The sequence below is a fragment of the Notamacropus eugenii genome, chromosome 4, assembly GCF_028372415.1.
Source record: "Notamacropus eugenii isolate mMacEug1 chromosome 4, mMacEug1.pri_v2, whole genome shotgun sequence".
In the NCBI taxonomy this organism is placed as follows: domain Eukaryota; kingdom Metazoa; phylum Chordata; class Mammalia; order Diprotodontia; family Macropodidae; genus Notamacropus; species Notamacropus eugenii.
In genome coordinates, this window is record NC_092875.1 from 295,994,642 (window position 1) to 296,020,204 (window position 25,563).

The following is a 25,563-nucleotide window of genomic DNA, read 5'->3' on the forward strand; positions in this document are numbered from 1 at the left end:
TATTTTACTCTTCAAAAGGTAATAGCAGTATTTTTCTTGTATGTCTCACAGAATTGTCTTGTAGCTCAAATATTATATATGAAAGCATCTAATAAATAGAAATTATTATTCTGTGCTTGGGTACTCTCACATTCTCGTACTTTTCAGTGTTCCCTGCTGGTGATAGAGACTTTGTAAATGGCCAGAATGCCAGCACTACCCTTCAACTCTCAACTCCTTTCAAACAGAGACTCCCATTCCTCCTACACTAAAACTCACCATTCTTATCATATTCATTTTAAAGTCTGACTGTAGTTTCATCAATAAGTAAAACTAGAAACAGCTGAAAAGAACTCTTTTGAATTTTCTGTTCACTTCTGAAGTTTTTTTTCTCTATTGTAATTTATAAGTCCTATGTTTCTCATTCATTTACACTTAGGGATAGATACTTGACTTGTAATTTCATTGGTATAGGGGAGTCCAAATGAAGAGACTTTCTCTACAAGTGCAGGCTGACATCATTCTGCAACTTGTAGTCTTAAAAAGTCATCTGAGGCACTGAAAAGTTAGGGATTTGTTCAGGGGTCACGCAGATGATATACGGTAGAGACTCAGGTCTTCCTGACTCCAAGGCCAGTTCTTTATCTATTGTATTACACTACCTCTCATTTTGATGCTTGCATTCTCAAAATGTTCTTATGGAAGGGCTATTTGACACCCAAGAGTACTTTTTAAATTAGTTTTACTAGAAAGAGTTTTGCTACAATGTGACAAATGGGAACCCCAAAAGTTTTCAGTTCTGTGAAATTACAATTCTAGAACTGTATGAGTTGTGTTATATGGCATAGGGAATGGTCCTTTTCTTTACAATACTCTTATCAAATTCTTAGCGAGAACTTTAATCACAAAGAATTTTTAAGTTCTTACAATGTAGCAGTCAATGTGTGCAAAATTCTGGGGATCTATAGACAAAAATACATTAATTCTTGCTATGAAGTTAAATAGTTTCACTTTGTATATCTTTGGTTAATGTCCTCAGGAAGGAACAGAAATTCAGACATTCTATTAGTGAATCAACATGTGCATATACAGGTACACACACACACACATATATACATATATATATTTATAGATATATATATATATACATATTTTTAATTTATATATATATATATAAATTAAAAAATAAAACCAAGTACCTGAGTCAGGAAAATATTTTCCATAGTCTTCCTTTGTCATATGCTACAAGCGACATGAAATGCTGAATTTGAACTCAGAACTTCCTGACTTCAGGACTGGTGTTTTATTCACTGTGCCACTTACGTGCCCCTATGTATGTTTACATTACTGAAATATTAAATCATAAAGGTAAACAGAAGAGCAAACCCTCCAGGATATTATTTTGATTCCCAAAAGCTAAGCAATCAATATTTTAAGCACCTACACACATGTCATGTATATGGATGACATATAGATGGTACATAATTCTATCTTTAAGGAGGGGAATAAAAGTACACAATAGAATATATAGGGGATAAATGAAGAATACTTTTTGAAGAGCAATATATCAAAAACTGCTAAATGATAAATAGAAAGATATGCTACATAAAGAATCAATGAGGGCATGGTGGAGTCACTCTTGTGAAATTTCCTTTTTTCTTCAGAGTCAAAGATCTAGACCAAGACAGGAACTCAGAAGCCATCAAGTTTGATTCTCTCATTTTACTATGAGCAACGTGAGGACCAAGGATGGAGGTCACATCCTTGTGTGTAAGAGTCAGGCAAGAATTGAACCCCTCAATGAGTATGGAACATGTACCATAGAGGCAGTGTGAGGGAAGGAATTATAGGAAGCTGAGGCACAGAGAGGTACTCACCTAATGTAATACCACTAATAAATAATGGGACCATAACTAGAATGGAAGTATTTTGTTTTCTCACCTAGAACTCTTTATACTAAGCAATGTTGTCTGATTGATTAGGTTAAGATTTTGTGGAGAAGAGAATCTTCTCTGTGTTTCTATGGCTAACAAACTTCCAAGATATTCCCTGAACCACAGTTACAGTCTCTCTCTAGTATAGCGATTGTTGCTTTAGAAAATTTTCAGAGGGTTTGCAAGGAAAGTGTCAAATATTATTTTTATTCAAGGCAGAGAACCCTTTAGGACTGTATCAAAACCATGCATACAGAGGTGACACCATAAAGAAAACACTGATGCACTGGAATAAGGCAGCATCATGCCAAATTCAGGGAATGTGGTGTCTGTTGTTTGTAGTGCAGGACGATGGCATCTGTCTGCCTCTGGCCTTGGTACTGGAGGCCTCCTGTGGGTTCAAAAGCAAATAGTAAGAAGAGACTATATGATTACAAGTAGCCATTATAATATGGATTTTTATGGTTATTAATAAAATTATAGTACTTCAAAATGCATAAAGATGTCTGAAATTCAAATTTAGTTTAGCAGTTATAGCTGCACTTCTTGAGTCATTTCAGTTGTATCTGACTCTTCATGACCTCATTTGGGGTTTTCTGGGCAAAGATACTGGAGTGCTTTGTCATTTTCTTCTCTATGTAGTTGTACGACTAGTATTTAAATATTTGTTTTACTTCAGGAATATTTATTAATCTAACTCCATGTTCTTATAACAAGGAATAAAGAATGCTATAACAGGTAAAAACAAGGAGATGGAATTAGAGTAAGGGTACCTTGTCACATGAGTTTAAATCACAAGTCCCAGAGAAACCAGATCCCAGGGTACAGAAAATCTGATATGTCTTTTCCAGGCTACTGTCAATGAGCTCTCAAATATCATGGAGGACTGAAATATGAAATATGTCTGAATGAAATATGAAATATCATGTGATAATATGATATGAGAAATATCATTCACAGAACTGAAGGGCAAAAGCTGTCCCCGTTTTCAAAAAATGGAGAATAAAGTCTACAGACTCGTGAGACTGATTTCAATTTCTGCCAACATCTAGAACATATTATTAATGTGATAATTAGGAGACATCTAGAAAAGGGAGTACTGATCTTAAGGAACAGTCATTAATGGTTCGCTATCACCTTTCTAAGATATCTTCATTGGACTATTCTACATATACTTCCTCCTATGCCTGTTCACATTTTTGTCACTGTTGTAGAGAAAAGTATAGATGATATGATCATCATATTTGTATAGATGACAGAAGCTGTTTGCATACTGGGAATAAGGATAAACAAACAAATAAAATTTTTCCCTTCCATCATGCTTTCTCTTCTGTTGAACTGAAATCTTGTGCTGAAATGGACCTAGGGAGAATTTCTGCAGAGAGCAATCTACTGAAGGACTCCAGATCTCAACTTCAATCTTTATTAAGGGTCTAATGTGTTAATACATGTTATTTTACACGTACATCCCATTTCCATAGCCCTCAAGATTGCCATCATAGATGAAACAAGTGCCTTTTGGGTCCTGGAAGTAGGTTAGAATAAGCCTATGGCACAATCCCAGTCCCTTTCTTTCTAATACAATGTCATATCTGAACAGAGATAATATGCAAAGAAACTTAATATAGTATTAAAAGTTGGTTATTTCCATGTGTCCTGAAATGTTTTCCATTTATTAATCTCTAGTTCTTCATACAGCCTGTCTTGTTTTCTCTTGACTGTTAAATGAGGCTCATATTTGTGTTAGTTGCCAGAATGACATCTGAAGAAATATAGAATGATAGCACATTTGGGCTAGACCTTAGAAGTGATTTCCCATCTCTTCTTAGAAAAAGCATGCATGAAATTCTTCTCCATTGTATGCAGCTTGCCTGTTTGGCTTCCTCTGAACTTGACCCTTTGTAAATTGTACTCCCTGGAATCATTTGATACTGTATAAGCCATAAATATTCTAGCTTCCAAGGGTTCAGAAAACATCTAAAAGAAGACATACAATGTTTTAAAGGAAAACAAACACATCTAATTAATAATGTATCATTAATATAATTTCCCTAGACTTCTATAAATAAAGCAATTATTCAAATGTCATACCAAAAGATTAATTTCACCTGAACTGTCAGGATAATTAGATAATGGAAAGCTCCTTGAAGAAACCTACTTACTGTTTAATAGTTAAAAAAACCAAATAATCCAAAATCAGTCATTAAACATTACAAAATGTTATAAAATTAGAAAATAGATTTTAGTTGTAAAATATTTGCAACTATTTCTGATTTTAAAATATTCTGTTTAGTTCTGATTCTTTGATTCTTAAAAAAAATGTCCTTTATCAGCAGAAGAGATCATCTAATCTGATTGACAAACAGATGATTTCATAATTTGGATACTTCAGGTTAAAAAAAAATCATTTCTTAGAATAATTATCTGAAAAATCTTTAAAAATCACACATTAATTATGTAGGTTCAAATTTTTATCATTATACAGTTTAACTGTTTTCTCTCAATGCTATCTTAAATTTCTGTTGATGAGTATTTCTTTAAAAATCAATGCAAGAAAAAGATTGTACCCTACCTCTGAGAAGTCTCTGAACAATTCCCAAATTAATATGTTTTCAAGAAGATTATAAGGTCTTCTAACCCTATAAACAGGGTCTATTTCAGGCCTTTATTTATCACCCCATACTTAAGATATTCTATGGCATTATTAGGGCAAAGAGTTATGTAATACTTATCATTTAATAAAATGTTTTCCAGTTGGAAAAGACCTGAGTGCATTATAAATCCTATAGTTAAATAATTTTCTTTTAAAAAATTATCATAAGATCAAAGCCTAGAACTGGAAAGTAATCAATTCCTTTATTTGACAAATGAGAAAAGTAAGGTCTAGGTAGATTAAGTGACATTTGACAATTACAGAGGTAATAACATTAGAGATAAGACTGGAATCCATTCCTCTGACTCCAGAATCAGTGGCCTTTTGACTGTACCATTTAAGGCGACAATGCAATATTTAGTCATGTAACCATATAGTGTAATATTGTAAACAAGTCATTACATGCACATATTCCTGCCAATGCATGTTGGACTTCCCAACAATGCTTGACATGCTCACATGCTAATACTTACTTGTTAAGACCTGTCAGCAGATTTGACCACTTATCAGTTATAACTTGCATTTTGTGGAAAATAATGTAATCACTACAACTTTAAGTTTGTTACACAACAGATGAAACATGTATGAATGCTTTTTCAAAAGTTTCTTCTCTTCTTTCTTTATGCTTCCAACACCCCTTATTTTTATTCAATGACCCCCCCCCAATTGCATCTGAAGCTACTACTGATACCCCTTGGATATCACCGAGGGGGTGATATCACCCATTTTGGAAACCTATGGGGAACAAAATCAATATGCCTGTTTTGCAGCTGAATGATCAGGAAGTCCCAGAATTTGATATGGAGACCTAAATTATATCTCAGTTTTTATTAAATGTTATCTTAAGCACAATTTGCTTAGACAAAAATAACCAAATAATTTCCAGATGCTGTGCACTAATTTATCTCTTACTATGTCAAGAGAAGGTTTTTATTGGTTTTATTGGTTCATCATTAGACTATTTTGGGGAACTTCTGTTGACTTAAGAATTCAGAAGACTGCTCTTTATAGGGGCTTGGTAGCACACAGGCTAAAGTGACCTTTTAGAATTGAAAACTCATGCAAATTCACATATGGCCTCTAACTATCTCTGGAACCCTAAGCAAGTAACTCAATACTCAATGTGCCTCAAACAACCCCCGGTACTTATTTTATAAGCTAGTGATGGTTGATTGGGTGGAGAGAGTTTACTAAACTAGGAATTGTCTACATCAACAAAAAAAATCCTTATCTACTATTCATTTACACACAAACCACTAGGAAATGTGAAAGCAATCAGACATGTACTCTTTCGAGCATCTTTTTCTATGCCATTTTAAGTTTTGTTCTCCCTATCAAAGATTTTATTTTTTTAGATAAACTTTATGAACAAATTAATCTTTCACTCTTAATCTTTAAAATAGGGCATTTTCCATATATATATACATATATATGTAAAATATATATATCTTCTAGATTATTATTAGTACTTTAATGAAATTATCATGTAATAACCATTACAATTTAGATCATAGGATCATAGATTTAGAAGTCGAAGGGACTTTTGGGGTCACCCAATCCAACTTCCTTATCTTTTTGTAATTATTAAATTATATCTGCCTTATTTAATATTTTAAGCCCATTTTCCCATCATTTTAAGAAGAATTGTCCACTAAGGTGGGGAATGTGAGGAAAGAAGAGATAATGCAATAAATAAAAAGTTGTTTCAAGAAAGCAAGGAACAATGCTGCGATTTCCATGTACCCAGTAAAATTCCACATGCCTTGCCATCAACAGACACATAAAGCTAAGTTTCCACTGACACCAGGTGGATGATTTTGAAAAAACACTTTTCTGGGTTTAAAAGGAATATTGTTTAAATGTTTTCTATTTTCTCTACTGCCAACATAGCAGGAGTGGCGACAATTTCTAGTAACAACAATGACTTGTGTTCATGTAGTACTGTAAGGTTTGCCAACAACTTTATTATCTCATTTGATCCTCACAATCCTGAGAGGGAGTTGCTATTACTAGTCCTGTTTTAGAGAGGAGGAAACCAGGACAGACGGAGGGTAAGTGGCTCTTTCAGGGTCACACAGCTATGAAGTATGTGTGGCTGAATTTGAAACCAAGGCAGATAGAGGTTAGGTAACTTGTCTAGCATCACACAGCTACAAAGTGTGTGGAGCTGAATTTGAACTCAAGTCTTGCAAACTCCAGGTCAGTGAGTGCACTATCCAAGCTTCTACCTAGCATACCTGTTAGGAGCTAATTTACTTCTGCAATAGTGTGTTTCCTATGGGCTTCCCCCACACTTCCCCATGGAAGCATATGAAATTATATAGGAATTAAATGGTGGGGGGAGAGGAAGGGCTAACAATAAACTCTGCATAACCTTGGTCAAATCATTGAACTTCTTTTGGTTCCTATTTCCCTTGTCTATATGAGTTAGACTAGTTGTTCTCTCTCTCCCTCTCTCTCTCCCTCCCTCCTTCCCTCTCTCTCTCTCTCTCCCTCCCTCCCTTCCTCTCTCTCTCTCTCTCTCTCTCTCTCTCTCTCTCTCTCTCTCTCTCAGGGGCCTTCCAATTCTAACATAGACCAAATTTCTTGATTCTATAAATTCATTAGGGAAAATGAAAAGAAGAAATTCCCCCATATCCCTCTGTGATAAGGAGCTGAAGTATGTCCTACAGCTATTGCAGTAATTAGAACCATTTTGGAGGATGTGTCCTCTTTTTAAAAAGAAACTGTTGACTCAAATATGTCGATTTTATAGCAGCCATAGACAAACTTATTTATTTACAATTAAGAAACAGGGACTACCTATCACATTCTCCCTGCATTAAAAAATTTATACCAGGGTTCTTCAGATGATTCTTTATCATCTGCAAGGATTCATCTATGTGTATGCAGGTAAAATCCTACAAGCAACAATGAACAGCATTAAAATAAACTATTCCAAATAGTTAATCTTTTCCAACATCCAATTGGGTGGCCTGAAATAACAAAACTTTGTTGTAAACTGATTCAATACAATAAGAAATCCTGTGGAATGAATGACCTCTCTTTTCCGTTTTCATGTGACACTCACCCACTAAACAGAAGGAACTGATTATACGCTGAAGAAAGAAAAAATAAACTCTTCATGGGTCCTTTGTTCTGCTATCAATCAAAATTTCCTTTCAGTTGTCCCTAAATTTCCCAAGCAACCCACCAAAACACACACACATGCACACACACACACACACACACACACACACACATACACTCACATACATACACACAAATATCTAGAAGCATGGAGGTAGAAAGACTTTCTTCTATAACTGGGTTCAAAGAGTTTCCTTTTACTTTTCAATTCACATCTACAGACTGCCTCTGGGGTAAGGAAGGGAAATTTCAGGTGCTCTGGGGTAAGGAAGGGAAAACTCCAAGACAAGGCAGAGCCAGGGCTTCTAGTTTTGTCTCTTGTTATTAATTCACTATGTAACCTTAGATAAGTCACTGCATTCTCAGCACAAGTTTCTTCATCTATTTCCCTTGGAAATATCACAGGTTTTTATTATACTGGAACATTTTCATGTAGTTGAAAATGCATTGCAAAGGAAAGGTGCTATCACCACAATATTTTAATTTAATTCTCTACAAATATTAATTATTTTAGCAATGGAATACTTACGAGAAAATTATGTCCTTGTGGAATGTTGGAAGTCTCACAATGATGCTCAGATCAGATCTGCAGCTGGAACATTCTGGTTTGAATCCTCATTCAGTTATCTACTATCAGTATAACCATGGAGAAGTTCTGTAACCTTTCTTAAACTCAATATCTCATCTATAAAATGTGGTGCCCAAGGTCCTTTCTAGAACTAAAGCCTATAATTCAATAAGCCTCTTTTACAAATCTGTAGGTTTATTTTATAATAGTGGACTTTTGACCTCTAAAATCTGCCACTACATTAACTACAAATCTTTCATTTATTGAATATATACATATATATGTAAACATGTATATGTATATATATTAAACCTCTTACTCTTTACCTGAATTTGGGTATGCTAGATAGTTATCATTTATTTGAACAATTATATTTTTATAAGTTCTTCTTAGGATATTGGTTTAGGCAGCTGGGTAGCACAATGGATAGAATGCCAGTCAGGAAGACTCATTGGCATGGGTTCAAATCTGACCTTACATACTTACTAGATGTGTAACCTTGGGCAAACTACCTAACCTTGTTTGCCTCAGTTTTATCATCTGGAAAATGAGCTAGAGGAGGAAATGGGAAATCACTCCAGTACTCTGCCATGAAAACTTCAAAAAGGGTCACCAAGAGTCTGACGCTACTGAAAAACCACTGTACAACAACAAACACACTAGTTAGTATGCAGCATAAGTCCCTATGATTGTTCTGGTTAATTAGCACAAAATGAACAGTAGCTTGGAGATTTTGCTATTTTTACATATTAGTAACTAACAAAGAACTTAAAGTTAGGTTTCTTAGCTTCCATCTTTTGCAAAGCATTTCAGTCCTCTTGTTTTTATAGAACATTTCTTTTAGTGAAATAGAATCACTAAAACAATTATAAAATTAGAAGGATTCTTACTTATCACTAGGATCTAATCTCCTCATTTTACAGATGAAGGAATCCGGATTCAAAGACATTAACAAATTAGTTATCCCATAATACATACTAGCCATTTGCAGAGCAAGAATAGCACCACAGACCATTTGATTTCTAGTAGACTGATTTTTTTGGTTTCATGACACTGCCTTAAACTCTGGTCATCTGTGAAAAATCACAACTAGCATAATCATCCTGCATCGGGGAGATCATGTGAACAGTTGTAAACAACAGTTATTTTCCTTTGGTTAAAGAAAATTCCAAGTTTTAGAATGTGGACATCTAAAGGTAATTGCATTTCATCTAGATTTTTTCTTGGTTTTGTCACTAACAGTGCTGAGAAAGCTAAAAGCATTTTACTTTTGGCACAGGTTTGGGATGAAAACCTTGCAAAATCAGCAGAGGCTTGGGCCGCCACGTGCATTTGGGACCATGGACCTTCTTATTTACTGAGATTTTTGGGTCAAAATCTGTCTGTACGAACTGGAAGGTAGGAGGCAGTTTCAATGATATAATTCATCCACATGAATTTATTGTTTATGAAGCCCAGGCTTGAGCAATACCAGTTGTTGCTCTAATGAAGATTTTTCATTTTGTTCAACTGTCAATAAATCACTTGAATAGAGCTTAGTGAAGCCAATTTTCCTCTTCATTCTAGGAAGTTCCACACCCTTGTTAGAATAGATTGGCTAAAACATTCCCTCCACCTTAAACCACCCACTTAAATTTTTTGTAGTGATCAGCCTTATACAGCTTCCTCTTAGATGATCCAGGGAAATTCCTTAGCTGTTGCTGAATCCATACCCCTGGCTATGTAGTGCATGAGAAAAGCCCATTTTTTAAGGAGAGGAGCTGAACAATTCAGCTTTGGAAAGAACTACAACATATTACCATAGGTGTGAGTCATCAGTCCATCTTCCTCCCTTCCTCTTGCCCCTGCTCCTGCCAGTTCCTTCCCCCTGCACTGACTCTGCTTCAACAAGTTTGCTCAGCTCTGGAAATATTTGATTACAACAAGATTATTGTTTATGCACCCTTTGCAGAAAGTCATCCAAAATGCATACTTTCTTTAGCTTGAGGTAAAGGAGCATGTGAAAATAAACAACTCATTCTTAGCAGAGTTTAATTTTTCATGTGCTGAAAGAACTTCAGGATTTTAAATCTATTCATCCTCAGTTGCCTACACATCCTCAATGAAGGTTCTATTTCAGTGTCTTCTCAGACCTTGGAGGTAAGGAGCCTGGGCTCTCTCTCAAAGGTAATGTCATTAGAATGTGTATTCTGGATGATTTAATCACACGGGAAAAACTCCAAATGGAGCCCCTACTGGAGGGCCGGGCAGGAGGAGAATATTTCTAATGATTTAGAACCATCTCATCCAAGTTCGAGAAGTTCATCAACAGAAACTTGGTGTCCAGGTGATATTTTTTTATTTTGAGTTTTTTGCCGTGCATATCTAGGAAATTTTGTTAATGGATCTCATTTCTGTACACTCCCCTTCAAATTTGTCAGTGATTGTGACAAGGGACCTAAAAGGAGACAGAGGATACAAAAATATCACAGAGTTTTTAGTCAATAAGAAGTTAATTTAGTTGTTGTTTATCTTAATATTCATCTTTATGTAAAAATCTTTGAGTTAAGAGGAGTGACATATTGACACTCTAACAGAAAGCAGAAGACATAAAAAACTAAAGCTGAAACAAAGGTATTTCACAATTTCTCCTTATTAAGCATAATAAAAAGTGCTTGCTATTGATTTCACCAAGAGGCAAAAAGAAATGAGGAACTTGATCATCTTATATTATAGTGCTCACAGTGGCCATATCCAAAGAGATCATCTTGGACATAGTCTTAGGTTTTGTGGCATATTCTTTGCAATGTTGATGGAGTACAGAAACTTTATGAAGAACTTAAGATCCTCCAAACCAACCAAATAAATATATGCCTTTATACTTGACTATTTCAATATTAAAGTTGATATAGGGAAATAACTAACCTCTATAAAATACTTTAAAACTTGCAAAGCAACATAAATATATGTACAGTACATATAGTTATGTGTGCATATACGGTCTTATTTGAGCTTTATAAGAGAGGTAAGTATTTTTTAATACCCATTTTATAGATGAGAAAACTAAAACAGAAAGCCAAGAGTAAACTTCCCAAGATCATATAGCAAGTGTGCCATATTTGCAGCAAGATTCAGACCCTGGTTTTCCTAATTTCTATCCCAGCCCTTTATCTTCAGTGAACCTCATTCACCCTGCTGCCTCCATCCACTACACCACCTCAGGATAGTAAAAGCCAAAATGTTACAAAATATGTCTCGTTATCAAAAAATGAAAGAGGATGAAAATGTTCAGATTCCTCTGAAGCCCCATATACAAAATGAAGATCTGAAGTGAGAATTAAAAAAAATAAAAACAGAGAGGAAACTACAGATTAAAGACATAGCAGCCATTCCAGAATAAGCTGCTTGCATGTTGTCGAACCAGAATTTGTTTGGAACAAAGGTAAAAATTCATATCAAATTTGAATAAAACTTAAGGAGTTGTATATAATTGCAACTGTTCTAACCTAACCTGTTCAAACAAGTTGTTGACTAAAAAAAGAGACATTCATTCTATTAATAATTTGTTAGAGAAACAGTTGCTACAATCAGAATGTTGAAAAAGCCCTAAAACTACTTCAGTAAGCAAACCATTCATCTCATTGTCAATTGAAGAGACATGGAAGCCAAAACTTTTCAGAGGACAAGCTCTTTTTTGTTTTTGGTGAATTCACCACAGAGATAATGAAATATATGAAAAAAAACTAGCCTTCAGGAAAATAAATGTGATATTCATCTAAGCTAAATCATCTTGTGAACATTCATAGTTGAAAGGAAATATATGTAAAAGTAGTTCAATTTTATTATTTATGTACCATTATGTGCCATTTATGTACTCAAGGATGCCTTGATCATGAGAAGCAGCATGAAAGATATTTCATAGGAACATAGACTTAGAAGCAGAAGGAACCAGAAAGCATTGAGTCCAAAATCTTCATTTTACTGATTAGAAAACTGGGGCTGGGAGAGGTTAAAATGATGTTCCCAGGGTCTAAGAGTTCATGTCAGAGGCAGGATTTGAACCCATGGTTTCCTGACTCCAAGCCCAGTTCTCTATTCTTTGTGCCATTTAGAGTTGGAAAGGGTTGTAGTGGTCATGTAATTCAACTGAATTACTGAGACCCAAAAGTAATATCTACTATAAAACTCTTGACAAGCAGTCAGCCAGTCTCCTGTTTGAAGACCTCCAATGAAGGATAGTCCATCATCTTTCTAGACAGTCCATTTTATTATCAAAGACCTGAATGTCTAGGAAAGAAGATACCAGTCATATAGACAGAATGAGGTAAAAGATACTCCAAGTGATATATTAGTACTGCTGAGATCGTAAAAGAACAAAAGGGAGATAAATAGAGCATTTTGGTGAATTCTCAACAGAAACACATAGACAAAATTTCACAAAGGATAAGATGTTGAGAGACTGTGATCTATATCAGTGGAGGAAATAGGCACACTATTGTGATCATTGTCTAAGTCCATGTAGGCAATTTTTTATTACTAAAGGAAAAAATAACAACAAAAACAATATAATAGCAAGTTGAAAAAATTTGTCTTTGAAAGACAATCAACTACATGTCTGGAAAATATGAATGAACTATCCTTTAGGCCTGAGCTTCTCCTTCTTTTACTATTGATAGTGATCTAGAAACCCACTAAGCAATGGTAATGGTATGGGAAAGGATTTAGTTCATCATAAGTAATTTTCAAGGTCCCTAATCTTTTCACAGATGATCTCAAATTGACTATATATGCCTCTCAAGGAAACTGATCTGTGACAAATTCACAGTTTGTTTTGACAGTGAACCAAAGGTGGGGTCTCTGGGTGCATCCTTTTAAATGAGTCCAAATTTTACAGAACAAATCCTCTTATTAAGGGGAAGTTTAGGACAACCCTTAAGGTCCTGGAGGGCCACATGTGGCCTAGAGGTCACTGGTTCCTCACTCCTGGTAGTTCCACCCCCTCTCTGTTTCCCATTCTCCTCTCTCTCCTCAATCTCTCTCCCTCTCTCCTTTCCTCCACCTCCATTTCTTTTTTTTTTATTTTTACATCTAGGTATCGATCCATTCTCCAGTTGGTTAAACCATGGTATGATGAAGTGAAAGACTATGCTTTTCCATATCCTCAAGACTGCAATCCCAGATGCCCTATGAGATGTTATGGACCAATGTGTACACATTATACACAGGTAATCAGAGTTGTCTTCATATTTAATCTAAATTTAAAATATACTTCCTATTTTCATGGTATTGTATATTTTATTGGATCTTGGACTTCAACAAAAGAATAATTATTTATTTAGATGGTCTGGGCTACTTCCAATCGAATTGGCTGTGCAATCCATACCTGTCAGAACATGAACGTTTGGGGAGCTGTGTGGCAGCGCGCAATTTACTTGGTATGCAACTATGCCCCCAAGTAAGTGTTTAACTTTTATTTAATAGACACTTTATAGAATCGTCATTTATTGTCAGTTATCTATTCTAATTCGGTTATACCCAGGCTTCCTTTGGCTATTACACAAGACATATGATTCATGTGCCTATATTTAATGAAAAAGGAGTGATTTTCCATTGACAATGAATGTAAATCCTTTGAATTTAAACCTATCTTGCCTCATACGAGAAATAGAGTAGGAGTACAGAGTTTGGGGTTATGTGGGTCGACTTGGAGAAGATGAGACGAATGTATGTTTTTTGTATCCTTTTCAGTCCTGAGGCCTAAAGTGATTCAGTTATGTTTGTTGGGATGTGGGGTTGGAGGAGGCATTAATTTGGCAGAATAGAAACTCTTAGATTTCTCTCATACAAATCACCTATGGCAAAGAAGGATTTCTCCACCACCTCCACCCCCTCAGGATCAGGAATTCCAGGATCTAAACTAGGCAAACTGGTTTGTAATAGGAATATTTGCATTGCATTCTCATCAATTTATTTCTTTAAAAAATTTAGACGTAGTTTTATTGGTATAGGGAATTTCTAACATGGAAACTCTCTCTACTAATAGAGGTCTACATGTCTTGAAGCACTGAAAGGTTAAGTGTCATGTCAAGTCATATTGTCAGAGATGAGACTCAACTTTGTTGACAGTTATGTGCAGGGACCCCAGAACAGAGCCATCCAGGGAATTTTTATGTATCTTTCATCCTGGTGTGGATTATGAAAACTAAAAGTTCCCTTGTAAAACTGGGATGTCTGGTGATTATAGCTGTTAAATTCTTCCCTGGGATTTATGAGGAAGTATCTCCACAAATAATTTTTAATTTTTATCAGCAATAAAATCATTTCCACAGAAGTAAAGTACATTGGAAAGGTAACTCCTTCATTTATTTTCTTAAACTGGATTTCAGAATCATATGGTACCCTATGGGCCTATAAATAAAGAGATTTGATTAAGAGGTAGATTTTAAATATGGATAGTTTATCTTTTCAAAACTTTGCTGTCCTTTCAATTTATATGCAAATAAACCCTGTCTCTTCTCTCCTGAACTCTCCCAACAATGCTTTGTTGATCTCCCTATATCTAGCGACTTCCCTCTCCAGTCAATCTTTCACATCGTTATTAAATTAATATGCCTTATATGCATATTTGATCATATTTCTCCCTTGCTCAAGGAACTTAACAAGCTCCCTGTTATAGCTAGTATAAAATACCAATTCTTCTCTTTGGCTTGCTCTTTCTTATCTCTTTCTCCTCATCTCACATCACTCAGTTTCCTTCTACCTCTATCTCCTCCTTCACCCCATCTCACAAGAGTAGGTGGCCTTTGACCAAACTGAGGCTAACCTCTCTGCATAAACAAATGGCTCCATAACTTCTCTTCTCCAGCAGATTGCCCCCTCTATCATCCCACTCTCATTAATTTTCAGCCTCTAACTTTCTGCTGGTGACTTTTCTACCAACTACAAACAATCCCATGTCTTCTCCATCTTCAAAAAAATTGTTCCCTTGATGCATCCATCCCCACGAGTTATCATATTCTGTCTGTTTTCTCTTTGGTGTCTCAAATTTTTAAGAAGGCAATCTACAATTAGTGCCTTCACTTTCATCTAGTACTCTTAGTTCTTTGCAGTCTGGTTTCTGACCTCATCATTCAGCTGAGATTATTCTCTCTAAAGTTATCAATGATATCAATGATCTCTTATTCACCAAATTTCATGACCTTTTCTCAATCCTCATCCTTCTTAAGTTCTCTGCAACCTCTAATACTGTTGATCACCTTGATAATTTCTTCTGTTTAGGCTTTCATGACACTATTTCTATCCTGGTTTTCCTCCTATCTATCTAACCACTCCTCAGTATGCTTTTCTGGTTCTCATCCAAGTTGTACCCACTAACTGGATGTACCCCAAGGCTCTTTCTAATCCTAACTCTCTTGTCATCTCTACACCATTTCCATTGTTTATCTCATCCACTCTCATGAATTCAATTAGCATTTCTATGCTGATGATTACCAAACCTAATTATCCAAATCTAATCTCTCCCATGACCTATCTGATCTCTGAATGCTAAATGCCTATTGGATGTCTCAAACTGGATATCCTATAGCTATGGAGAACCCATTATGTAGAAAGCTGAACTCATTTTTTACCCCAAATTCTTTTCTTCTAAACTTCTTTAATACTGCAGAAGACACTGTCTGTCTGTATTTCCCCTTCATTTTTGAAGAAGACCATGATATCAGAGAAATCATGACATGACTTGTACTTGTCTTTGTTTTGAGTGAGGGAGAGTTGTGCAAGGTCACCAACCTCACTTTCTCCTCCTGAGCCATCTGGGTCCAGTGACCAGATATTCATCAGGATGACTACCATCTTCCCAACTACCCATGTTTGCAGCCAAAATATCATCTTTGACTTTTCATTCTCTCTTATCCACCATATCTATTCTGTTGTCAAATTCTATCAGTTTTATCTTCATAACATTTCTTTTATATGCCTACTTTTCTCCTTTGAAACATCCACTTCTTGTGCAGGTCCTCACCATCTCATGATGATAGTCTTCTGGTTGGTCTCCCTGCCTCAAATCTCTCCCTTATGTATACCATTGTTCACTTAATTATAAAACTGACCTTCCTAAAGTGCAAGTTTAATAAAGTTCACTGCCCAGTTCAATGAATTATAGTGGCTCCTTTTCACCTCCGGGATAAAATATAAAATTCTCAATTTGTTATTCAGAGTCTTTTGTAATGGCCCCAGAGGTGTGCTAAAGTCAGGTCCTACTGGCTCACTGTTGCCTTTTTTCTCCTTAATGTGAGAATTTACACCTTGGGAACTGTGAAATGATATAAATGAGGACTTGATTTATTGGTTTAATGATTATCTAGGCTTAAGAAAGTGATGAAGAAAATATTAATGAAAATAGCATGTTCTTCATACATTTTTTTTCCTTTGAAGTTTTAACATTTAACCAGTATACTCCTGCCTGGCCTCTTCCAGTTTTCTTCCACTTGATTCCATCCCACATTCTGTTCTGACCCGGTAACAATGACCTGCTTTCCTTGAATAAGATGCTCTATCTCCAGCCTAGGTCTTTTCACTGGCTGTCCCCTTTGCCTTGAATAATCTCTCATCTCCATCTCCTTGATTCCCTGGCTTCCTTCAAGTTTCAGCTAAAATTCCATCTTTTGTGAGAAGCTTTTGCCACTCCTCCTTGATAGTAAGCCCTTCATTCTGTTGTTATTTTAAATTTATTTTGTATATGTCTTGATTGTACGCAGTTGTTTGCATGTAGTCTCTTCCTTTGTACCAGAAGTGCCTTGAAAGCAGCACTTTTTGTGTCTGTTTCTTTTAATTCCCAATGCTTAGTACCATCCTTGCCACATTAAACATTTGATGACTGTTACTGATTTTCCAATCTGTTTCTGACCTTTATTTTTTAAAGTTCATCTTGCTCTTTTAAATTCATTTTGATTTTTCATGGAAGAAACCCCTAAATTTGAAAGGAACACTCCCTGAAAACAATTAAACATCAAAAAAACAATAAAGAGTATGTAAAACTGCTGGTAAATGCAAATGCTGATGTAGTACCAATTTGTGGCATATTACATTTAACCTGAATTTTGTTGCTCTTTAATGTTATCTTTTTAAACTAAAGTTTGATTTTTTTTAATTTAATAATATCTGTTTCTTGCTCTCTTCTTTATTAAAGACCAAGCCTTGAACTGAAATTGATTAGTCATGGGGTTTTCTTCTATCAATAGATCTGATAGATAATTTTTCCATGTTTCTCTAATTTGTTTATTGTGTGACCTTTAATATCCAGGTCATATGTCCATTTGGGGCTTATTTTGTCATAGGGCATAAAGTATTCCATTTTCCAAATGGTTTTTATTTGGTAAGGGGTCCTTATCCCATTGTTGTTTATAAAACACTAGGCTACTGGATTTGTTTGCTTCTACATATCGCATACTAATCTGTACTACAGATCAACTTCTCAATTTTTGATCAATATCAAATCATTTTGAAATTTACTAATTTATAACAAAATTTGAGATCTGATACTCCTTCCTTCCCATGGGTTTTAAAAATTATTTTCCTTGAGTTTATGGATTTTCCCCTCCTTCTGGACAATCTTTGTAATATGTTGTTTTAGTCTCTGTGCTCATATTTTATTTAAAATCTTTGAATTGGTGTCCATTAAGGATATGAGCCTGTAGTTTCCTTTGTCTATTCTCTTCAACTTATCTTTCCAGGCTTTTTGCATATTACCCTCCTTTATATACTTGATACTCCAGGGGAAAAAAAAAACTGACTTGCTCTTTTTGTTTTCACACAGCATTTCATCTTATAAATCTTTGCCATTGTAATGGATGTCCAGTGTTCTACCTCCTTGTCTCCGTTTCTTAGAATCACTAATTCCTTCAAGGCCAAGTCAAATCATACTCAAATGTGATTTTTCCTCACTCCACCACTGTTTATATCCCTCCTGAATCAATGGGTACTTATTTTGTAGATGTCCTGTATTTACTCATTTGTGATGATGCTGTATCCCCCTGATATAATGCAAGGTCATTTAGGATATTATCATTTTCACTTTGTCTATGTATCCATATCATTAAGTACAGTGCTTGGCACATAGAAGGCACTTAGTAATATTTCATTAATTAAATGAAAGAAGAAATAATCTATGTGATACTCTTCATACTATACCTCTAAAAATCATTTTAAAGTTAATTTTTGAAATTTGTCAAAGATTCTATCATATGATCATTTTCAGTTACTTCCTCCGGACTAGCAAATCAGTTAACACTCATCAATATTTTATTTATACTAGTCCCACTCAATAACAGAAAAAGAATACATGATAACAAGCTCCCCTAGTTTCATTTTTTATTTAGACTGAAGAAAAATAATGTTTAAAGGATTTATGACACTGTTAGTGTCTTCCAAAGGATGGCCCAAACAAGTCCATGCTTTCCATCCCTTCCATACAGGAGAGAAAATGATAATATATAACTGAATTACTCATCATTATTGTACATACCAATTACTGTGCTTAAGGAAAGGCTATAAAATAAAAAAAATAGAATTTTACTGATTGATGGAGATCAGTGGAGTTCAATGATTTCTATCAGTAATTTATATCAGGCAAGTTACAAAAATAAAACTTAGAAAAGCTGCAAATTAAACATCAAAATTACTCAAGCCATTTTAGGTGGATAGACTGATATTTAGTGATAATGCCTTTCCTACCATTTAGTATTTATAATAATACACATACAGTACCCAAAAGTTCAGAGAGGTCCTTAACTGGGGAAGAATGGTGACTATGGGATCCTTAAGAGAAGATATACATGAGGGATCATAGTATCACAAATTTAGGACTGGAAAGACTTCAGAGAAAATTTAGTCCAACCTTTTCATAAGTGAGAAAATTAATATCCATATATATGAGATGCCTTATCCAAGGTCACAGAGGTAGTACTTGTCAGAAGCAAGAGTTGAATTTAGGTTCTCTGACCCAAAGGCATCATTCTATCCACTGTATCATGCTGCCTCTTATCAATGGTATCAAAGTTGGAAATCTGGGAGACTGGAAGGGTGGTGGTGCTCTCAGAACTAATGTGGGAAGTCAGCACAGGGGAAAGGTTTGTTTTTCTGAGAACTGACATAATAAGTTTTGTTTTTGATGGTTTCAGATGCATATGGATGAGTTGGTTCAAAATATTCAATAAGCATTTGGAGATGCAAAATTTAACATTAAATACATATTAAATATATCCATCAAAAGATGTATATATAAGTCAGAAAATCATCTGAATAAGTGAACACATGGAAGCAAATTTTATCAAGTGAGGTTATATAGAAAGTGAAGAGAAGAGGGCCCAATGGCCTGATAAGAATCACAATCCAGAAAAGGAGATGAAATAATGAGGCAATAAGTTGGCTCAGTGGATAGAGTATTGGACCTAGAATCAGTGAGATGTGAGTTCACATCCTGCTTTCGCTACTTATTGACTGTGTGACTCTAGACTAGTCATTTAACTTCTATTTGCCTCATTTTTCTCAATAAAAAACATGAATAATAATAGCTTCAACCCCTCACAGTTGTGAGGAACCAATAAGAAAGCATCTAGCATAGATGCCAGCGTCAAGTATTATTTATTTGGTCATTTCAGTTGTGCCTGACTCTTCATGAATCCATTTGGGGTTCTCTTGGCAAAGATACGTTTTCTTTGGAGTGGTTTTCTCTAGTTCATATTCAGAAAATGAAACTGAGGCAAACAAGGTTAAGTGACTTACCCAGGGCCACATAGCTAGTAAGAGTCTGAGACCAGATTTGAACTCAAGAAGATGAGTCTTTCTGACTCCAGCCCTGGCACTCTATCCACTGTACCACCTACCTACTACTCATGTATATAGTAAAAAGTATTATAAATGCTAGTTATTATTATAAAGTTATCAGTGATAAACAAAAGGTTAATATAAGTACATTAGCATGACTTCCCAATTTGTCATTTCTTTCTTATCCTTCGTCCATCTTATCCTTCATCCTTTCTTATACTTTATCAAGAGCATCCAATAAGTGCTCTTGGTATGATCTGACTTCTTTGGGTCACGCACTAAGTTTTCTGCAGATTTGTTTTCCCTGACAACCTTTTTTGCTATTTTGTGGGAGAATGCTCCTTTTATTCTTTCATTTCTACCCATGATATTTTGCAAATGAGTTTACATTCTATTGTCATAAGTGACTGTATCTTTCCTTTTAGCAGAAGACCAATTACATGTTGACTAAGGCAATTTCTAGGTTCTTTTAGCCCCCTTTATATGCTGGCCAAATTTCTGTAGTAAATGGTGATATTGAAATCAGTTATCTCCTCTCACTGCTTTAATTTCATCTCTTCTCACTCATTTCTTGTAATCTGGCTTCAGACTTCACTCAACTCAAACTGTTCACTTCACAGTTGCCAATGATCTTTTAACTGCTAAATCCTATGGCCTTTTCAGTTCTCATACTTTTTGGTCTGTCTTGGCTAAATGGCTCATGAAGTGATGTCTGTCATTGTCTTTTGGCACACAGAGAAATGTACCCTTTCAACTCTTGTTTTCTTCTCTGAGGAAAAACTACAGGTTATCCTTCCACTTAGCTGTAATTATAATACCTTTATAAAACCTTTTGTTTTCGCATTTAAGAAGGATGTCAATGTAAACATGATTCATTTCATTCACTGACAGTTCAGTCTGATAGTCATTGGATGAAGATTCTACTTTAAGAGTATGAATAGTTTAACTAATATTTTGGATTACATAAGAATAATATGATTGTCACCTCTAAGTATTATAGTTTCAAAAATATTATTTATTATTTTTAATGTATAAGATACCAGGTATATTTCATCATTGCCAAGAAGAATTTTCCTTCCCTCCCCCTTTTTTTGCTTTGTGTGTTTGCTTTAAACATGCAAAGGAGTGTAGTATAGCCTTGTTCTGCATTACTTAATCCTAGATTAAGTAATACTGAATGTAAGCTTTGAATGAAAAGAAGTCCTTGTGGACATACAGTGGGAATGTCCAATCTACTCTGAACATTTTAAATAGAGGTGAAAGAGGGATAAGAGAAGGTTCCTTCATTTGAAGTGGTAAGCATAAAGAGAAGAATACAAGATTATTTTGCATTGACTTCAAGGAAGTTTTGACATTACCTACTTCAATGCCTTAATTTTAAAGATCAGAAAATGGTGAGTCAGAGACTGAGCCAAGATCAGGAAGAGATTCTGACAAATTCCAAACTAGAACCCAAGTCACTTTAATCTTTATTTAGTGTCCCTTTCTCCATACTACATAGTTGGTCATGGCCAAAAAAATGGATAAGCTTCATTTTTTTAATGATTATATAAATATACAAAAGAAAATTTGGGACTTAATGTCAACTAAGATTCTATACTTAAAGGTGTAGGGAAATTAAGCATAACAGAATGTGACCATATTTACAGTAGGAGGGATATCAAGAGAATTATGTGGCATTCCATATTTGGTTTATATTAATTAGCATGTTCCATATTTAGAATAGCCAACTTTTCATTCAAGTGATACATAAAAAATCAATCCAGTCAGTCAAGCTCTGTGATTAGTAAGTTCCCCATTAATGCAAATGCTATTTGATACTGTATCTCGATGAAATATTTCTTTATACTTAGGGACCAGACGTTTTACTAATATGTAGACAAATTAAATGTTATTTCAGAAAAGAATAAGAATACTTTGTTAAAACAAAATTACAGCCATATGACATTATAACATTATTTCCCAGGAATTTCACTGGAATCTACAATTAATGCCTTCCATTCTTCTATTTCTGTCTGTCTGTCTGTCTGTCTGTCTCTCTCTCTCTCTCTCTCTCTCTTTCCCTCTCTTTATTTCTCTCTATTCTCTAAACTCTCTGCACTCTGGCTTTCTACCTAAAAACTCAAAGGAAACTTCTTTTCAAAGTTACCAGTGATTTCTTGGCTGCCAAACTAATGGCTATTCTTGATCCTCCTTCTTGACCTTTGACAGAATTTGACACTTGTCAACAGTCTCTTCCTGGATACTCTCTTTTCTTTGGGTTTTTGTAACATGAATCTCTCCTTGTTCTCCTACTTTCATGAGTATCCCTTTTGAACTTTCATTGATAGATGTTTATCCAGGTCATAATTTTTAATCCCCAGTGGATCCCAAAACTGTGTCTTTTGCCCTCTTTTCTCTATATAATATTTCCTTTGGTAATATTATCAGTTCACATTGATTCAGTTATACCACTGTGTTCATTATTCTCAAATCTACTTATCCAATCCAAACCTTTTCTCATGACCTGGCTCATCTCCCATCACCAAATGACTATTGGACATCTAAAAATTTATGCTCTATAGACATCTTAAACTCCACATGTACAAAACTAAACTCACTATCTTTCCTTCCAAACCTCCTCTTCCAAACTTCTTATTTCTGTCTAGGACATTACCATCTTTCCATGTCATCCAGGTTTGCAAATTAAGTGTTATTCTCAACTCCTCAAACTCTCTTAACCACCATATTTAATTTTTTGCCAGGTCCTTCCAATTCTACTTTCACATCTCTCCTGTTCCTCATTTTCTCTTTTTTTGACACAACTGCCATTCTAGTATAGACTATCATCTTATACCTAGACTATTGCAACAGTCTTCTAATTGGTTTCTCTATTTCATCTCTTCCTATTCCAGTCTATCCTCCATTCAGTTATCAAACTGACAGTCCTTATATATTGGTCTAACCTTATCACTCTTCCATTTAGTAAACTCCAGTGATTCCCTGTTTTTTCTAGGATTAAATTTAAAATCAAGGTTATGGTCTCTCCTGCCCTGCCAGTGTAGTGGTACTTTATTACCTAATGTATACTCTACAATTTAGTGGAATGGGCCTCCTTTCTGTTCATACAGGATACTCCATCTCACAAATTCCTGCCTTTTCATTTACTGTCCTCCATCTCTGGCACTTACCCCTTCTTGTCTTTGCCTCCCGACTCCTTTGGCTTCCCTCTAGCCTCATTCCAAACCCTACAATCTGCAAGGAGTTTCTCCGCCTCCCCCCCCCCCATAGTAATACTTTCCTTCTAAGATCTTTAGTTTACATGCATAAAACTTGTGTGCCCATAATTATCTTGTTTATTGTGAGCTATGAGTTGAGGACAGAGATTGTTTTTGCCTGTCTTCCTATTCTAAGCCCTTATCACAGTACCTAGCACATAGTAAATGCTTAATAAATGCTTGTTGTTGAATGCGCACAATCTAAATGATTACCAAAGCAAAGCTGATTTAAGTTCATTGTCTGATCTTATATATATACATATATATAGTATATATGTATATATGTATATATATACATATACACACACACATACACAACAGGAAAGTGTATATGTATATATGTATATATATATATATACATATACACACACACACACATACACAACAGGAAAGTGTCCATGTTCTTTCACAGAGTGGCTTTTTTTTTTTTTGCATTTATGTAGGAGCAACTTAATTTTCAAACTACATTTTAAATACTAAAATTTTGTCTTTTTTTCCGTTTCTCCTAGGGGAAACTGGATTGGAGAAGCACCATACAAAGTAGGAGTGCCATGCTCAGCTTGTCCTCCCAGTTATGGAGGATCTTGTACCGATAATCTTTGTTTTCCAGGAGTAACATCAAACTACTTATACTGGTTTAAGTAAATTAAACTTTGACCACTTTCTTATTCAGTAGGATGGCTTTCTGGGAGATCAAAGCTTATAAACTGAATTTTGCACATATTATGCAAAATTTTATAGTAATCGTTTTATCTTTTGGTATTCATTTGTATAAATTAGCTTTTGTATAATATAAATTCATTTGACCCTTTGGGAAGTACAAAGTGTTCATTGATAATCCCCATTATTAAGAAAGAATAAGTATAAATTATTTGAAAAGAAAACAACATGATTCCTAATGTGAATATTCTAATTGTTTTTTTAAAAAGGAGTTGAGTAATAATTTATTCATTTCCAAAATGTATTTTTCTTAGGCAACAATTTCTTTAAGAATAAGGTTGATCTTTTACCAACAATGAAAACTAATTTATGGTGTGGTGTGACATATGAAAGAATATGACTTAATATGAAAGTAGAGAAATAAGTTTCCATTCAATTGTAAAATGTGTGAGATGAAGGAAATTTTCAGAAGTATTTTATTATGGTAGCCTATTAGGAAATCTCACAATGGCATTCAACAATATCTGGAACAAGCTCATTTCTGTCAGAAAGATGAAAAAGTTATATCCTCAGGGGATTTGGCTTGTTTTGGTTCATAAAAGAGGTTTTTCCCAATTACTTCTTAGCAGAAATTAACTCAGACTTTTAAAAGAAATTCAAAAAGCAATGTGATATAGTTTGTATTGGCACTGACTTCCTGTGGGGTCCTGGGCAAGTTAATTTCTACCGTGGTTTCCTGTAGTACTCCATAGATTCATGAACCTGGTATGTAATGGCTGAAACAATGTGATTTGAGAGATGCTGAAATTTGCCAATTATTAAAAAAAAATTATAAAATGGAAAGGGAAGGAAGGAGAGAAACATTAGGTGCTATTAATGTATTATTAGTAGGTAATTTATCAGATCATGTGACTAACCCCTTAGAAAGAAGGAAGGACTCTAAGGGGTTTGGGACACAGAATAGTAGGATTTTATGAAAGATCTAAGGAAGAGATGAATAATCTCTCAAGCACAGGAGTCTGACCACAGAGAATGAGGTCACTTGGGAAATTTCAGTGGGAAACCATGAGTTGTTGGGGACATTCTGAATATAAAAACCATATTTACTGAACATTTCCAAAAGGAGAAAAATGACCTTATCAACTTTATAATTGTACCTGGGGTGAATGAATCAACCTATTTTGTGAATTAACGATAGAGTACATCAGTATTACTACATTAAAATGTCAACACACTTTTCATGGGAGCAGTTATTCTACATATTTGATTGGTGAAAGACATATACTCTTTCCATATTTTATTTCTAGTTTGTAAAGCAGAAATGATGATCTTTAGTGACTCACAGTTTCCTGTGAGGGTAAATAGTACTATATTAATGGAGATTTTGTTAACTAAGAGGTAACAATAGAGACTATAACTTTAATGCCTATAAAAATTAAAATGTTCCTCTTAAATATTAATGAACAAACATTCAAAAATTAAGAAACCAACAGTAATCATTAGGATCATTGAATCTCCAAAGCCTTTGTAAAGACCAAGAAAAGGTTATAAATATCAAACTATATGTCCATTAAAACAATT

General features: G+C 34.8%; 1 protein-coding gene across 2 annotated transcripts in view; it reads left to right on the forward strand.

Moving 5' to 3' along the window:
- Positions 1-24,825, forward strand: part of PI15 (peptidase inhibitor 15) — a 46,724-nt gene extending 21,899 nt beyond the window's left edge. For both annotated transcript variants that reach the window (XM_072604911.1, XM_072604912.1), the window contains exons 3-6: positions 9,543-9,661; positions 13,335-13,467; positions 13,582-13,697; positions 23,832-24,825. In XM_072604911.1, coding sequence (XP_072461012.1) covers positions 9,543-9,661; positions 13,335-13,467; positions 13,582-13,697; positions 23,832-23,967 — 504 coding nt within the window. In that variant the 3' untranslated portion in view covers positions 23,968-24,825. The remainder of the gene's footprint in view (positions 1-9,542; positions 9,662-13,334; positions 13,468-13,581; positions 13,698-23,831) is intronic.
- Positions 24,826-25,563: the final 738 nt, after the last annotated feature.